Here is a 16,383-nt window from a genome sequence, read left to right as displayed (position 1 = left end):
GGATGATAACGGTGTTCCGGAGCCGCACATTCCAGGCCATGTCCCGGAACAGCACTGGGGTAGGGGTTGCCCACCCCTAGCCACCGCTACACGAGCAAAATAAGCGTGCCCCCTGCGCATGAGCGCCGCGGGATTGCGCGGCCTCACAAAATCGCGACGGTGTACCCCGCGGACGATGCGCTTCCCGAGATGGGGGTGGCAGGGACCTCACCCCTGGTCCTTCCCTCCCGACCTCCGCGCAGCTCCTTGCGCCGGAGCGCAACGAAAGGCCTCTTCTCCCAGCCACTCTGCCCGGCTCAACTCATTGCTCTCCCGCGCTTTCCCCTCCGATAGACGCGTAGGCCCATCGGCGAAATCTTCAACCACATCACCGACGACAACAGCAACAACGAAAGGCCCCCAAAATTAGCAATCCAGAAAGACACCGGAACCGGGAAGCGAATAAATCCAGGAGATTGCAGGAACTGCGCCTGCACGGAGGGGCTTGCTCCTGCACAGGAGCGCAGAGGACAGGACACGAGCCAGGGCCTGGGCCACCAGCCGAATCAGTCCCGGGGGCTGTCACGGGCCCCCCGGCCCACTCCAAGCACAGCGGTACCCGCGCCCCGACGGGGTGGGAAACGAGCCCGGCCGCGCAAGGCCTACCGCGCCAGAGGAGCCCCCCGCCCTCTCCCCTGCCCGAAGCGAGCCTTCGGCCCCGCGCCACCTGCCCGCGGCCGCGGAGGGGCGCGGAGTCACTTACTGTTCTGCATGTTGAGCTGATAGAGCAGTATCCCACGGGGCTCGCCTATAGCAGTCTATTGGCGATAAAATAGGCGTTAATCAGGGGAGGTAGGTAGTGCCCGCGGTTAAGCTGCAGAGAGGCTAGTATCTCACAGGCTTACTTTGTTATCCCGAGGCGTCTTTCCCCCATTAGTTTAAGGATTTGGGGGCTTTAGTACCTCAAGGCAAAAATGTACGTATGTATCCCTAATACTCGAAAAAAATCAGGAAAAGCAACCCGCCAAGTGGTTTCTCGTTTTAATTGCATGCAGGTGGCGTGTTGACTCGGCGTTAGTGCCCTTCGCCGAGGTGGTGCGTGAAGTGGGGCGACAACAATCACAAAAAGAGTCCCAAGTCATGTTTTTAAACTTGCCTGGAAGCGGGGCGGACTGTCCTCTCATACAATTTAGGGACTCGCACATCTGCGGGTCACTAGTTAAAGTCTTCCCTCTAGGACAAAGCAGAAGAAGTATATTAAGAAGTGCGGAGCGGCGCCGGGAAGGTGCGCGTGTGCCTTGGGGGAGCGGCGCTGCGCGGGGGTTGTGCAGAGACTGCGGGGGGGGGGGGTGGGGGGGGGTGGGGTGAAGGCTGGCTCTGCCGGCTGCCCTGAGTGCTGGGAGAGGGGCTCCATTTTTACCTCCGGGTATTTCCTCGAGTTATTTATTCCCCCACCCCCCTTTCCCCGCGGCACTAGCAACTTTTTCTCCCCCAAACTCCCCATCTTGTGATTAACTTCTTTTTTGGTCTTTAGATCTTCCCCTTTTTCACTGTACTGTGACACACGCTGTCTACCTCGCCTCACTGCTTTAAAAAGTAAGAACAGGAGGGGGTGAGAACTGTTAAACAAAGCCTACAGAAAGCGAACAATGGCCTCCATTCTGCTTCTCTACCCAAACCCCTAGTGCAGAAACCCAGGCTCCTTAACCGGCCGTGCAGCTTCCCAACTCAACGGACCAACAACCCTCCAACTTACAAAGAGCAGAGAAACAAGCCCCTTCTCCCTTCATTAGTGCCTGCCTTGACCCAGCTCCTGGATAGTCCCCAGCGCCCTTTTTTCTACACACGCTCCCCCCGCCTCGCTCCCTCCCTGCTTCCCCTGCTCCCTCCCTGTTTCCCCTGCTCCCTCTATCCTCCTCTTGTCACCTTCCCTCCCTCTCTCCTCTCTCCCCTCTTCCCTCCTCCCCCCCAGGCCCCACGTATTTATTTATGTTTCCCCCATGTATTTATTTGAAATCGTCGCTGGTGAAGATGGAAAAGTAATTTCTCGTTATAAATATCTGGCGGTAATTGTGTTACTGGTGCGAGTTGTTAGGGGTTGTAAAAAGATACAACAGCTCAGTGGGGTGCTCAATTGGGGAGGGACAATTACAATAAAGAGCCCATTCAAGGGGGTTGCTAAAAAAAGGGAGGTAAAATAATGAAATAGTCGCAGCCTTCATTTTCTCTCCCTTTTTTTTCTCCTAAAAATACTCATTCTCTTTCTTCTGCGCCTATAATGAATATTAATTTTACTCTTCCTGCATATGATGGAGGATTCAAAGAGGCACGTTTCCTCATTCAGGACGAGCCATGGCATAATTTATTAAGTAGCTTTTAGTAATCTTGAATCCATAAAAATAAACTTCAAACAAGTACTTTCTCGCAGCATGAAGACTTTAACTGGTAAATATTTACTGCTCTTTGGAGAACTACCTGATTAGCAGCAGAGCAAGCTACACTGTACTTCGATGGAGACGTGGCCGTATCTCCTGCAGCTGAACTGAACGTGAAGCATCCCTTTAATACACCGAACACGTCTGCATAGACACACACAGTGGGGAAACCCACTTCTTCAGACACAATTTCCTCACATATTTCACGCACAATTCCTAAAGGTGGGACTTAGGGGGTTAAAGGAGCCATCCAGAAAGCCCCCATGAAACTTCCAGCCCTCAGCTCTGCCAGCACAGACCTCAGAAATGACAATGAATGAATTTAAAAGAAAGGGGGGTGGGGGGGAAGAAGGGGGGGGAGAAGCCATGAAACCAAACCAAACCCCAAATACAGCCGAAAGCGCTTTACAACAGAGGGCGAGGGGAGCCAAGTGCTTCAACAAGGTAAGAGGAGGCGTGGGGAACGGAGCTCCAGCTTTGCTCAGCAACTCTCTGACGCCCCCAGACCAGCCGCGGGGACCCCCAGACCGAAGCAACACGATCACGAAGTCGCCTTCTCCCATCGCCGTGCCCCGGACCCGCTGCTCCCCGCAGGGACCCGCACCCGGCTCCCGGCGATGTGCTCTGTCCTAACAGGCAGGGCCTAAGCTGCCAGTCGTTTTTTAACATCAAAATCATTATATAACCTGATGGCGGACAGCATTTCCCCCCCTCTCCCGGTGAAGCCGTAATTAGTCGTTAAGATGACAAAGTTTCGCCTTCTCAGGGCGAATGAGAAAAAGATAAAACCCGAATCGTTTTGCGATCAGGCGCTGGTAAAGGTCAGCAGCTATAAACATTTATTGGCAAGGGCCACTTTTATTATTTTATGTCCCTGAGATGGAGAAGACTCAGTCACTTTCCTTCTCCGGGACCTTGCTGGCGTTTCCCAAAACCGCCTCTGGCCAGGTACATTCAAGCGTTGGAGAAAGTTTGTTTTCAAACTTTCCAGAAATGATTCCTGCTCTGCTCGGCCATGTAACACCTCCGGGCAAAGCGTTACAAGGTTAAATTCAAATCCAGATTGGGGCTGATTGGTTTTGGTGTTTCGGTTTGTTGTTTTTTTTTTTCTTTCCAATTGCACTTGCGAGGGGAAAAAGAACCCTTTTTGTTTTGCGCTTCCCAGGAGTAAATCCCTTTTAATTATTTTTTTTCCACAGCGAAGAGTTTGCAGCTTATTAAAATTTCAACTTCTTAAAAGAAAGGGAAAAAAAGAAAAAAAAGCTTTGCTATAGTGAACGATCAAAGAGGCTGCTGCGTGGCTTTTTCTTGCAGGAATAAGCGAGAGTGGGGATTTTAAAAGCAAATAAAATCTTTTTAAAGTATATCGATTAAAAAAAATGAAGGAAAAAATATATATTTCCCCTAGCCGGGGCCCGGTGCAGGCGGTGCGGGACAGGCGGTGTGGGGCAGTGCGGGGGGCTCCGCGCCCCCGGCGCTTATCCCACGCCGGAGCTGGGAAAGTTGCCGGCACTAGGGACGAGTTGGGAAGATCCCCGGGTGGCTGATTAGAGCTGACAGCCCTTCAGCTCGGCTCAGCTCCCCGCCTGTACCGCGCTCGGGAGCTGGCTTGGCCTAGGATGTGATTTATATACTTTTTCTCTCCACGTTCCCCCCTCCCCCCTCCCCCCCCCGCCGCACCTCTCCCTGACTCTCGCTCCCTCTTTCCCCTACACTATCAAGGAGGATCCTTCCCTAACCGAGGCCGCGGGAACACAAAGCAGAAGCCGCGGACGGGGCCGCCCTCGGGGCAACGCTACCCTCTTTGCCTCCTTCCTTCCTTTCCTTCCTTCCTTCTCAGGCGGCGTGGCTTGGGGCCGGAGCCCGGTGGGGTCCCGCCGCCCGCCCCTCTGAGCTGGGGCACCGGCAGCACCAGCAGCACAGACACCGGCGCTGGTGGTCTGTCTCCCTGCCCCGCGAATGGTGCGTGGGAATGACTGCTGCTGGCATTGCTTTCCGCGTCAGATGCTGTAGCTATTCCAGAGGACACGGGCTCATGTGAAAGGCAGAAAGTTTGTGAGCTCCTGGGCTGGAAAGTTCCCTGGGAAGCTCTTCGGAATGCAAATGGGAATAGGAGCGAGACAGAGAAAGAGAGGAGGGGAGAGAGCGAGAGCCCTGCCTAAATATTAAAATGCGAGGAGGGAAAAGTTGGGAGAAGAAATGAGCAGACTCACCTTTATGAGGCATCCTGTCTTGTTGTCAAAGCTCCTGTCAACAGTTTTAAGAGCGCACTGATTTGAAATGATGGTGCTTTAAAAAGAATTGCCAGCAAAATAGTTTTTCTCCACTGAAGCTGCTGGTTGTGTGATCTCGAATTCCTGGGAAGGAGACAGAGATTGACAATAAAATGGGCTGTCAGTGACTGGAGAGCGAGAGATAAAAGAGTGTGTGAGTGAAGTGGGGAGAGAGAGAGACAGAGCACACCTATGCTGATTGGTGATGGTTCAAGTGTATTAATGTCTCTGCGCCTTGGTCTCTGCCTCGCCTCCACTGCTCTTCACTGGCCCATTAGCAAAGCCTGACCTCTGTCATCATCTTCCAGCAAAACACTTCCTCCCTGCGCCTTCCCCAGAGCGGGAAATGCGGCTCCGCCGGGGCTGGCTTTTCAAACCCACTAATCACTCCGCAACATGCAAATGCTCCCACACGAAATATTGCTTTATGCAAAGCGACGCTCGCGCCTCCCCGCCGCCGATTGGCCGCCCGCCGCCCGGCACCGCTCAGCGGGGCCGGCCCTGGCGATAGGAACGCGGCGGGCCCGGCTCCGCGCTCCCGCTCCGCACCGGGGCTCCACTGCCTCCCGGCCCCGGGGACCGGCGCGTTTTCAGGTCGGGCAGGGGGGAGGGGACCGGCGGGGGTTGCGGAGGGATGTGTGTGTGAGGGATGATGGGGGGCAGTTTAAGGGAAAGGTCAATTTGCATTTAAAGAGTTCGCTCCGGTCCAACAATGGAGATAAGGGGAAAATAACATTCAAATGGTAAAGACATAAATATTTGGGAGACAGGCGCTTTGTCAGCTGTGAATCGCCCGGAGCTCCCCGAGGCCGCGGGCCCCCCTGCCCGGCTCCCAGCGCCGGGGAACGGGAGGCTCTACCCGGCCGGGAAAGAGCAGAGCAAATACACCATTTACTTTGTGTATTGAGGGCTCTTGTGAAAGACCCTGAAGAGTCCTTTACCAAACACTCACCAACTTCTCCCACGTGCCATTTGTTGACTAAGGGCTGCCGGGCTGGAATTGTTGGTTTTGGTTTGGGGTTTCTGGTTGGTTTTGTTTTGTTTTTAAGACACTACGGAGGAGCTGGAAGGGGGGGGGTCCTGGAGGCTCCGGCGGGCAGCGGCCCAGCTCAAAGCGGCCGAGCCCCCCCCCTCCCCCGCTCCGCCTTTTGCAAAGGGTCCCCCTTCACCGGCTGCCAGGAACTCAAGGGGGGAAAGTAAGTAAATGACTTTGCTGCTCTGACCACACACCACAAGTACATTTGTTGAATGCCGGACTATTAAGACACACCTCAGTAAACTCCAAAGCAACCCCTCAGCGCATGCATTTAAGGTTACACTGGGAGCACCAGTCCGAGCTCAGGGTGTCCCAATCGGTTATGGAGAGTGGTCCGGGGGAGAGGGGGGTTTCTGCACAGGGGAAAAGAAAGAAAAATAACAACAACAACAACAACTACAACAAAGGGCCTGTCGAAAGAAAGGGGCGAAGAAGAGACGGGGGAAAGAAATTCCAAGAGCCACTGAGGAAAGTGGAGAGTATGAACGCGCAAAGCATAAAATGAAGTCGTAGCCGCATACACTTGACTTCTCTTGACATGTGAAAAGTGCTAAAAGTCAAAGCTCATCAATAAAGTATCTTGAAATTGAATAAGAGCCCTGACAACCATTGCATTCTTAAATAAAGTACAATGAGGAGACAAACGACTCTGCCAAGGAGTTTGCATGTGAGTGAAAGGGCGCCTCAATGGGAGCGGGATAATGGGCTGCCCGGCCGTCATGCACTGTCATCCCCGGTCCCGCCGAGAAGCTGCCACAGCTCCCTAATAGCACAAAATGGGCTCTTAAGAGACTGCTGCCTTTCCCTCAGCAGCTTGCTTCCCTTCCCCCGGGGCCCGGGTGCCGCGATGGGCACGGCGGGGAGGCTGGGGCTGGGGCTGGGGCTGAGGCGGGCACATCTCCCGACCCTCTCTTGGAGCCAGGAACGGGCCCTGGCAAAGCGTTTCCTCAGAGACGCCGGGGAAGGAAGAGCCGCCGGCGCTCCTGCCCCGCGACTCGGAGAGGGCCATGGCAGCTCCCCTATCCCAAGGCTGCTCTTGTCGCCCTGTCAGGCCTGAGCCAACCTGCATATTGGTTTGTTTTTTTTTTTCTTTTTGGTTATTTTGGTTTTGTTATTTCCCTCCCCCCGTTGTAGATATTTATACGAATGGAGCCGAATATCGCGATGGACATACGAGAGCGTTTGGGTCTGATGGGATCGCCCCTGAAGGTAAGGCAGAGCAGGAGCGGGGAGAACGGCCGTGGGGCTGCAGGCACCCCAAGGGGAGCTCAGCCAAAACGAGGGGCTTGAGTAGTCACCCCTCCCCCCCCGGCATCCTCTTCGTCCTCCCCGCGCTAGCCTCCCTTCCTCCTCCTCAAAACTTTCCAAAGTACCAGCTGCCACCGCGTTCTCCTGCCCTTGGGCACAGATCACTTCAGGGGCGCAGGGGAAATCCTATAGAGCGACAAAAGCGTCCTGCCGGTGCCGTACGAACCGGTGTCCTGCTACTGCCCCGCTCCAGGAGAGTCCCGGTAGCGTCCCCCGCCGCAGCCCCGCCGCCCTCCTACTTGCTGATGGTAGAGGCCGGGCGTCCCGCCGCATGCATCCTGCGGGCAAGAGAAAGGGGCTGCGATTTGTGAGCTCGCAGGAATCCGTGAGGCTCCAGAAGGATTTAAAAAGCTGGGATCAAGTTCTTTTTCCGTATTGAAGTCAGTTGTGTCCGAGGGGGGGTGATTTTTTGTTTGTTTGTTTAATTTTCCCCTCTCTAGCAAACGAGCAAAATATTTTTACCCTCGTCCACGTTAAAGGGGGGAAAGAGAGAAACCACTTTGCCAGAAATGGCAGGCAAATATCATTTTTACAAGCGCTCAATTAGCCATCTCTTGGATTAGCACCTTCTTACGCCTCCTCGCCAGGATAAAGAAGCCGTAATCTTGTTGCTATTTCCCCCTCGGGCGCAGCGGGTTTTGTGTTCCCTCCCCCCGAAAGAAAACTTTTAACGCTACCCCCAGCAGAAAAAAAATATGGAACACCGAGAGAGGAGGGCATGGATGAACCCGGTGACGTCACGGTGTGTGTGTGGGGGAACGCCTGTGGAGCGGGAGCCCCGAGCGAAAGTTGGGAGGAAGAAGGAGCAGCGGGGCGGGCCGCCCCGTCGCGTCCCGCGGAGCCGGGTCTCGTCCCGACGCGGAGCCCAACGGGGTCCGGCCCGGCTCCGAGCCGCCATTTTCCCCTCCGCCCGCGGAGGGGCTGCTCCGGATTGGGACCGGGACCGGCCTCCACCCCGGCGCCGCTCCTCCGGCCCGGTTCACCCCTGCCCGCCCCTCGCAGCAGAGGGACCCCACCCGGCCCCTGCAGATCCTCGCCGCCCGCCCCGGCGTTCCCCTGCGCCGCTGTCGGGCCAGGGAGCGGCACTTGCTGGGACGCCCTGCCTGGATCCCTCCGGAGGAAACGCTCGCTTCTTTCTTTTCCCTTTTATACATAGCAGCTTTCCAGCGGCTACTCGCCCTTCCGAGCAGGCTGCCGCCCTCCCCGGGTTTTCTTTCCCTTCTATTTTCCCTGGGTTTTATTTTATTTATTCTAATTATTTTTAAAGTGATTTTTCGACTTTGCCAAATGCTCCCTCTTCTTTTTCATTAGGCGAGAGGAGAAGCGCTCCTGTGAAGTGCCTGGCACTACCCTTCCCCAAAAGCCCTGCCCTCCTGCCAGCACAGACACCCCCACCACGAGCGAGGGCTGCTCCGTGGGATCCCCCCGGCCCCTGCTCTCGGCTGGACTTAGACACCCTTTGAAGATTCCTACTTTAAAATCCTCACGGGATTATTGTAACTTGCATTTTTCTGCATCTGCTTTTTCTTCCCTCACCCTCCTTTTATTTTTTGCGTTGTTTTTAACTACTCCGAACCAAAAGAAAATATGAGCATAATAAAAAAAGTGTTTTAAAAAATGCAAAGGTGAGTAACTACTACATGTAGCAAGGCTTGGGTTTGATTTTTTTTCCTAATTAAAGTAATTTTTGCTTTTTTACATGATCTCGTGCCTGAGTATTGATTTGTGTGACACAGCAGCATTTGCTTCCGTTTCGTATTTTGTTAGGTGTCGAGAGCAGAAAATGCTGAGTTAAAGACTCTAGGATCGTCTCCTTGTATTAATATCTGGGCTGCAAACTACCTTTTTTTAATACCCAGAAAAATGCTTAAAGTCCCCTTGTCCAGTTCGGTCTAAAACTGAAGAGATACACAAATCCTGACGTCTTAGACTACAATGCTTTTGCCTTCAGGACACTTAATGCCTATTTGTATATAGAGAGACAGTGTTTGAAACCTATAATGCATAGGACACTGAGTTAAGTGGAGCTTTTCTAGTTTATAAACAATCTGCAAAAAGTTTGGAATCGATTTAACCTCTTTTATGTTGGCCTTTTGCATAAGGCACAGCTTTGTGTGGCAGATTAAAAAAAAAGGGGGGGGGGGGGTGCAAGAAAAGGCTTTCTGGACCCTGCCGAAACTGGAGAACGAATATACATCTTTCTGTAGGAGAAAGCCTTTGATTATATCTATGTGAAAAGTGTCATGCAACCGGACCCGCTCGAAAAGCCTTCAGAAAAGAAAGCGGGGGGGGAGCTTAGAGCATCCTGACGGGCTTTTAAAATGCTATTGATTGGGACAAGCTGTTCAAAACCCCAGTAACAGTTAATCTGCCTGTTAATCAAGCCACTAAGGAGCTCAATGCGAGTTTTATTAGCAACTGGAGAACACAGGCAGCAGAAAGGATCAAAAGCCTACACCCTTGATATTTGTAAAACCAGCCTCTCCCCAAAATGTATTTTCAATTACAGGATAATTCCGAGCTTATCAGGGCTCGCTCGCAGCCCCTCGCAGATGGTTCCGCGGGCGCTGCCAATGCCACCAGACCAAAGAGACTGGCCCTGCCGAGGTGCAGGGTCTAACAAGAGCCTGGCCAAGTGGGGGTCCCGCTTCCACCTCCCTCAGCTCGGGCTCTCCCGGCCTTCTCAGTTCCCAGCAAAACCTAAATTTGGCCAACCACGAGGAACCGATACAGAAACTCCTCAGATCCACATCAAGTGTGTTATTAGGCTGAGTGGACGAGGGCTTTCTTTCTTTTAGCAGGCATATTTGATTTATCGCAGCAAGTTTGCAGGGTAGGTGTCTCACTGCCCATCCTTTTGGTGGAGCTGCTCATTTAATTCCCCAAACCCCAAAAAAGTTTAAATCTCAAGGTTCATAATTTGGAAAGCCTGAAAGTTGACTTTAAATTAATTTAACGACCAGAAATAATATTATATCGGCTAAAATCAACATTTGATCCTATCATTTTTAATGCAAACCGGTTGCTTTATATGTCAGCGAGATATGCATATAAAAGACTATCTGGTCAGAGGTAATTATGTCACAGCTTTTTCTCGGCATGACAGCTGGATAAACACCATCTCCAATAAACATCTCTAATTAGGGAGGAGGATCTGAGATAGATGGTGTTTGATTTATTACTGAAGGAGAATGTCCATTTACCGGTATATTATAGTGAAGCGTCGCAGGGAGTGTTCCCGCTAATGCACTGTAAGGAATATTTGGAGATGCTCGAGGACAGGTAAGCGGTGTTTTAGGTTTTACGCTGTTACTTTTTTTTTTTCGCGCTACTGTGGGGGACGAACCACTTTTCTGGCTACCTCTCTCTCCCACTGACACCCTGATTTACCGGAGCCACCCAGCGCTGGGAAGGCAGGCCTAAATCTGGGGGCCGAGAGGTGGTAGCCTCTTGGCTACCGGACCTTCCTCAGCCCAAGCAGGGAGACCGAGCTTCCGCAGAGACCAGCTAGCTCCCGAAGTTACTGGGGGAAAGGAGGCTGGGCCGAAGCCCCCGACAACAGCCCTCCTAGCTTCTCCTTTCCGCGCCCCTCCGCGTGGCCGCGCGGGCCCGCCGCGCTAGACCCTCCGTGCTCTGCTACCACTCCGTCCAGACGCCTGGGAGGCCGTAGCCTGAGCCGGCAGCTCCAGGACCCGGAGGACGCGGGGGCCTCCCCCTCACGACGGGTGCGCTAACGGTCAGCTGCCCCCGCCACCGGGAATGGGTAACGGCAACGGGAGCGGGATCACGGGGCGGGGGAAAGGGGAAGGAGGGGGCTGCCGCCTGCGCGGGGGGGAAGTTTGGGAAGCCAGCAGCCCCCTCCACCCCAGGGTGCCCCCGCCGACGGGCGGCCAGAGCAGCTCCCTTCCGCCCTCCTTTCCCCCCCAACCTGTTGTGCGGGGCTGCAGCCCGCTGCCCTCGCCTTCCCCCCGAGGGGTGGGCATGCCTGGGGTCGGGGTGCACATCCCCTCCCGTCGGGTCGGTGGCCGGGGCGTGAGGAGCCGTTACCTGTCAGCGGGCGCGGAGGTCCCGCGGCCGGGAGGAGGCACCTGGAGGCTGCGGTCGCAAATTTCCACGCAAGAACCTGCCACACAGTTTAAATGTCAATGACGGCAAAAGAGGGGTGCTGCCTTTGCACTAACTTTCCCTTAATATCCACGCCAGCGCCTTCCCCATTGGCTGGGCCGCACCGGTGACGTCACGGCGGACAGTAGTTAGCTAATGAGACATTTTAGGCTACACGAGTGTGGACGGCGACAGCTCGGACACCACCCGCCCCGACGGCAGGCACGGCCCGCGGATGAACCGCGGGTCAGGCCTCCCCCAGGCAGCATAGCGGCGGGTCTGCTTTCCCCCCCGTGCCATCCCCGAGGCCTGCAGGCAAACAGGGGCTGCGGCCCGACTTCTGCCCGCAGCCGGGCCCGTCCCCGGCTTCTTAGGCTGAGGCTGGGGTTCGGCTTCTTCCCCTTGTGAAATGCCCTCCGAGGGCGGACGTTCTGGCGTGGGTGAAAAGAAACCCCCCAAACCCGGCTCAGCCACGCGGCTTCTCCAAATTCTCACAGCACTCCTGTTCCCTGCGAGACGAAGTGAGCAGGCCGCGGTGTGCCCCGGACACAGCCTGCCTGCGCTGTGACCCAGAACCGGCGGGTCCTCCCTGGGCTCCCCGCGCTCGCCATCCGCACCTTCTCCCTTTGGAGACGGAGGGAGAGAGGCTGTTATTATTTGCACACACTTTGCAGGGTAAATAATTTATCAGCCCCGACTCTGGTCCATCGCCTTCCCAGCCGATGGTTTTATTGAACTACACTTAAATGTTTCACGAACCTGCCGCCCGCGGGGTATGGGGGTTCCGCGGGGCTGGGAGCCGGCCCCGCTCCCCGCTCCGGTTCTATGGGCCGGAGCCCGGCGAGGAGCCCGGTGAGCCGGGCCGCGTAAGTCCCGCGCGTTGGCAGGTAGCGGCGGCCCCGGGGGGCCGGCCCCTGCGGCGCTGCCAGGAAGGGATTTCGCGGCACGTTTGGAGCCGCTGCCATTAAGGGGCTTGCGGCTCCCTGCAACCCGGCAGGGTCCTCCAGGGAAGCGTTGGAAACACCACGGCTCCCGCCTGCTTATCTGGCTGTCAATAAAAGGAGATGGCTCCTAACGCAGGGCCAGGTGCTGCCTCCCCTGCTCTCCAGCGCGCCGCTCTCCAGAAACTGCTCAGGCGTGAAGCCAAGTCTGCTTGGCCAGGCCTCGGCGGAGGCAGGCAAACAGTCCCCTCGCCAGCGCCCGAGAGCTCTCTGTTTGCCTTTTCATCTCCTGAAAAAAATACAAAAAAAAAGGGGGGGGGGGAAATAGGAGTGGGAAGAGAGGCAGGAAGGTGGGGGAGAGCCGGGAGCAGAGTCCGTGTTTGACTGTGAGGATAAAAAAAGAAAATAAATAAATTAAAGTAATAATAATTAAATAGGGGGGTGGGGTGGGCTGCCAACCGCGACGCTCAGAGGCCGGCGAGACCCTCCAGCTGTTGGTCCGGGCCTCTCCTCTGCGGGGTTCCCCTGGCCAGTCCCCGTCCCCGTCCCGGCCAGGCCTCTTCTGACCCCTCTGATCACGGAAAAGGACGGAGGTGTCCGAGCGCGGAGCGGGCCGGCCCCCGCGGCGCAGCCGTGCGGGGACAGGGTGGCTCGGGCAGGGAGCGGGGCCGGGACGAAAAAGCCCCCCCAACCCCTCCCCCATGTGTGTGTGTGTATCCCCGTTCTTATTTTTTCCTAATGTCACCGTCGGGTCCACATCCTTCACCTAGCCTGCAGAGGAGGGAGCAGAGCCCCGCGGGAGCGGAGGAGAGCCGGGCAGGGTGCGGGCAGCAAATAGGAGCAGGGGCACGGCAACATGTTACAAAATGTATAAGCATTATACATATTTGATTTACACCACGATGCGAAGTTGTGTGTGTGCGTGGTCTGGTTTGGTTGGGATTTGGTTTTTTTTTTTCCGGAGGATGCTCCAAACCCCTGTGTTCGCATAGATTGAGCAATTCTCAACACACACTGTAATAATGAGCTTTAATTCTCTATCCAAGCAGAACTTGAGCAATAATAATAAGCACATCAGAACAATTTGTTTACTGTGGCATTGCACTGGCTGCAGGGTCCAAGACTATCTACAATAAACGGTAAAAACCAAAGGAAACTCTCTAGAACAGGGAAAATATTGCTATAGAAACGCGATTTTGGCTTTCAAGGAAAGAGGCACTTGGCTAGCATTTTAGCTGGGATGTTTTGCCCTTGTCCAAGGTATGTGGTTTTAAATACTTTCTTTGCATTTCTCCCTCAAGTTTCTCTGCTTGTCTAACATTTCTCTTTCGCCCCAGGATTGCGTTTAAACCTTGGTGCAGAAATGTGATTTTGCTCTTGTTTTGTCGTTGTTGGTTTTTCTTTTATATCCTCTCGTCCTGTCGGTTCAGCCCTCTCGCAGTTTGATAGAAACTGAATAGCTCCATCTCTTTGAATAAAAAATATCGGAGTTATTGATGAAACGGCTTCTTGTGCGTTGTCGTGTGAAGTTCCGAGAGGTTTCCGCCTGCTGTGCGGCTGCAGCCGGCCACGCTCTCCTATAACCTGGTGCAGGGTTGCACCTATCTTCCTCCGGGGCGGGCTGAGGGATCACACCGGGCGCCCCGCTCTTTGAGCCCGGCGATCTGGAAACTTGTTGGAACAAGTGGGATTAGTGTGCGGGAGTGAGTGTTTGAGGGGGGCATTTAAGATGCTGTGAGAACCTTCTGTGAAGTGAAGCGTCCTAAAGACAGAAATTTAGCAGAAGGATAACATTTCCCCTCGTGAAGAATCCCACTGCCTAACAAGACAATTATTTTCAATGCCGTAACCTCGTTTTCTCATCCAAGAAAAAAAAAAAAGAAAGAAAAAAGTATTCAAAAGTATTCAAAATTACAGCCCCCCCCCCCCAACTTCTTGCTTAAAAAAAGAGAAATATACAGCTATGAATCATGGCTTTCTGCCTTCACTTCGTAGCCGGGCTTTCTCGCCAGCTCTTTATTTTTTTTTTTTTTCCTTCTCCAGAACTCCTAATGCTATTAATTTGTCTAAAACTTTATTCCGGGCTGTCTTGAATTATTTCCTTTCTCTATCCTTTAAAACATTTTCATAATAAGCATGACTCCGGACAATGTTTGATTTGTTTTTCTCCCCTCGTCCCGGTTTAGACTGAGACATTAGCTGAATTCCCTGGGGGTGATTGGATGCAATTCGCTGAAAGTCGACAGGCACGTCCTGGATGTTAGAAATTCACTTTTCCTCAACGTGACAAGGCTGAGTTCGATCTACAATTGTATTTGAAAGGGCAATGAGCGGAAAGATCTCCCATCATTAAAGCCTCCCTCTTCTTTAGCAAAATAACAAGATACTTCATTTGCACACAAACGCTCAGGGAAAAAAAAAAAAAAATCCCCAAACCCCAATCGACCCGTGATAACTCTTTAATAAAAAGCTATTTCTGCATAATTTGGGAGGGGACGAGGATGTATCAAAAGGTATCGGAGGTCCCCCAAAGCGCCCATGTGATCAAGCTGACTTTTTACTTTAAATCTTGAATAAGATGTGAGTTGTAACAAGGGGATTTGCACTTACTCCATGACCCTTGTAATTGGATTAAATATAGACTGAGACGTACAAAAACATACCAAGATTGACACCTGCCAACTGGACTTCCTTATGATTGATTGTGATGCTTCGTGCTGGCAACAATAATGAAATAAATTGTATGGATAAAACAGCACATTTGTCATTTCCGTGCCATAAGAGAGGAAGGCAGTGTGCTAGGCAAGCTGTTATCTGACAGGCGCGAGCAGTAGACACAACTAAAAAGCTAAACAAGGATTCCAGACATTGACAAGACAAATTATAACTTGTCACAACCTCTTTAAATTCAGAAATTTTCAATTAACATATAGATTGCTGTTACATATAAGATCGGGTGGACTTTAAAAACATAAGCAGGCAGGACGGAGGGCGTCGGGGGGCTGCGGAGGCTGCCGCGCCAACGCTGTCCCGGCGCTCACCGAAGCCGCGGCCCCGGGCTCGACACCCCGAAGCAGCCACTGCCCCCGGGACCGTTCTCCCGAAGCGGCGGAACGAAACGGCTCCAGCCTGCCTCTGTGGCGGCCCGGCCGCAGCGCGGAGGGGCTGAAGTAGCGCATCCCCTTGTGGCCTGCCCACCGCCCGCTCGGCCCGGACTGCAAATTGTAGTGAGCGGCGGTTGTCCCGTAGGTAATTGATTTGGATTTATGGCTCCCGGCGGCAATTCGCAGTGGGAGTTGGGGTGGACGGACGCGGCGCAGGCGGGCTGCCTCCCTCCTGGGCTCACGGCCGCACCCGCTCTGCACGGCTAAAGCCTGACTCCCTACTCGGCCGGGTGTGCAGGGGCCCCTCCAGGAGCGGGAAGGCTGCAGATCCAGGGGGCCCGAACCCTGCCACACCCCTCTCCCCCTCACCCCCCCGCCCCCCGCCCCGCGAAGGGACTAGGGCCAGGATAGGACTCACACCCGGTCCCGGCTCCGTTTCCCCGGCAGCGGCATCGTCCCACTCGTGACCGGGCCGGGCGTCCCAGTGGAGGAAGTCCGTGGTCCTGCCCAAGAGGTAGACGTCCCCTGCAGGGGAAAGACAAGGTGACACAAGGACTTGGATTTGGGCAGGGGTTCCCAGGGTACCCAACAGGCAGCTTGCTCTGCCTGGGGATGGGTCCGTGTCGGGCCATCTGGTCCCAGTCAGGTCATTTTTGGGTAAAGCCTGCCCTTCCCTGAGTGCTGCGAGGCGAGAGAGGGCTCCCCGACCATGGACCCGAGCCCCCAGCCTGGCCAGCTCCTGTCGCGACCCCCAAATGCCAACGAAACATTTTCACCCAGGACGTGCCCGAGGCGATGCTGTCCCGGTCAGGCGAACATCCAGCAGGAGCAAAAAGGGATCCCGACTCTCCTTGAAAACCGTCGGGTTCCACTCGAGGGGCAGGTCCAGTGCTTACACAAATATTTTTCATCCCTGTTTCCTTTATGTGAGCTGGTTTCTGCTGGGTCCGAAATGGGAAAAGAGCACGGCTGCAGCAGAGCATCTCTCCCGGCCATCGCTGGGGGCAGAGGAAAAGGACCCTCTCCCCAAAACCCCAAGTCCCAACTTGGGAAAAAATAGGTAATATTCCAAGGCGACCTTTCCATTCGTTGTAATTACAGCCAAACTCATTCCTCTAAATTAAATGCTGCAAGTGATTTGAATCCTTGTAAAGCAAAAAACCAAGTTCCATCGAATTAGTTGTAGCCTGCTTGCTTTCCCCA

The 16,383-nt window shown here is 54.1% G+C and overlaps 1 protein-coding gene across 14 annotated transcripts in view; it reads right to left on the bottom strand.

The window, feature by feature from the left end:
• The window catches only part of PAX6 (paired box 6), a 21,585-nt gene extending 13,862 nt beyond the window's left edge, over nucleotides 1-7,723 (bottom strand). For 4 of the 14 annotated variants that reach the window (XM_062620291.1, XM_062620293.1, XM_062620298.1 and 1 more), the window contains exons 1-4: nucleotides 4,878-5,245; nucleotides 4,628-4,771; nucleotides 1,136-1,212; nucleotides 743-797 (exon numbers count right to left, since the gene is read on the bottom strand). In XM_062620291.1, coding sequence (XP_062476275.1) covers nucleotides 743-752 — 10 coding nt within the window. In that variant the 5' untranslated portion in view covers nucleotides 753-797; nucleotides 1,136-1,212; nucleotides 4,628-4,771; nucleotides 4,878-5,245. Of the gene's footprint in view, nucleotides 1-742; nucleotides 798-1,135; nucleotides 1,213-4,627; nucleotides 4,772-4,877; nucleotides 5,247-7,197 lie in introns of those variants that run through there. The other 10 variants (XM_062620289.1, XM_062620297.1, XM_062620301.1 and 7 more) reach the window with 7 other exon arrangements.
• Nucleotides 7,724-16,383: the final 8,660 nt, after the last annotated feature.

The sequence above is a fragment of the Pezoporus occidentalis genome, unplaced genomic scaffold (genome assembly GCF_034315485.1).
Source record: "Pezoporus occidentalis ecotype Australia unplaced genomic scaffold, CSIRO_AGI_Poc_V1 ctg22, whole genome shotgun sequence".
Lineage (NCBI taxonomy): Eukaryota > Metazoa > Chordata > Aves > Psittaciformes > Psittacidae > Pezoporus > Pezoporus occidentalis.
This window is presented reverse-complemented; position numbering and strand designations above follow the sequence as displayed.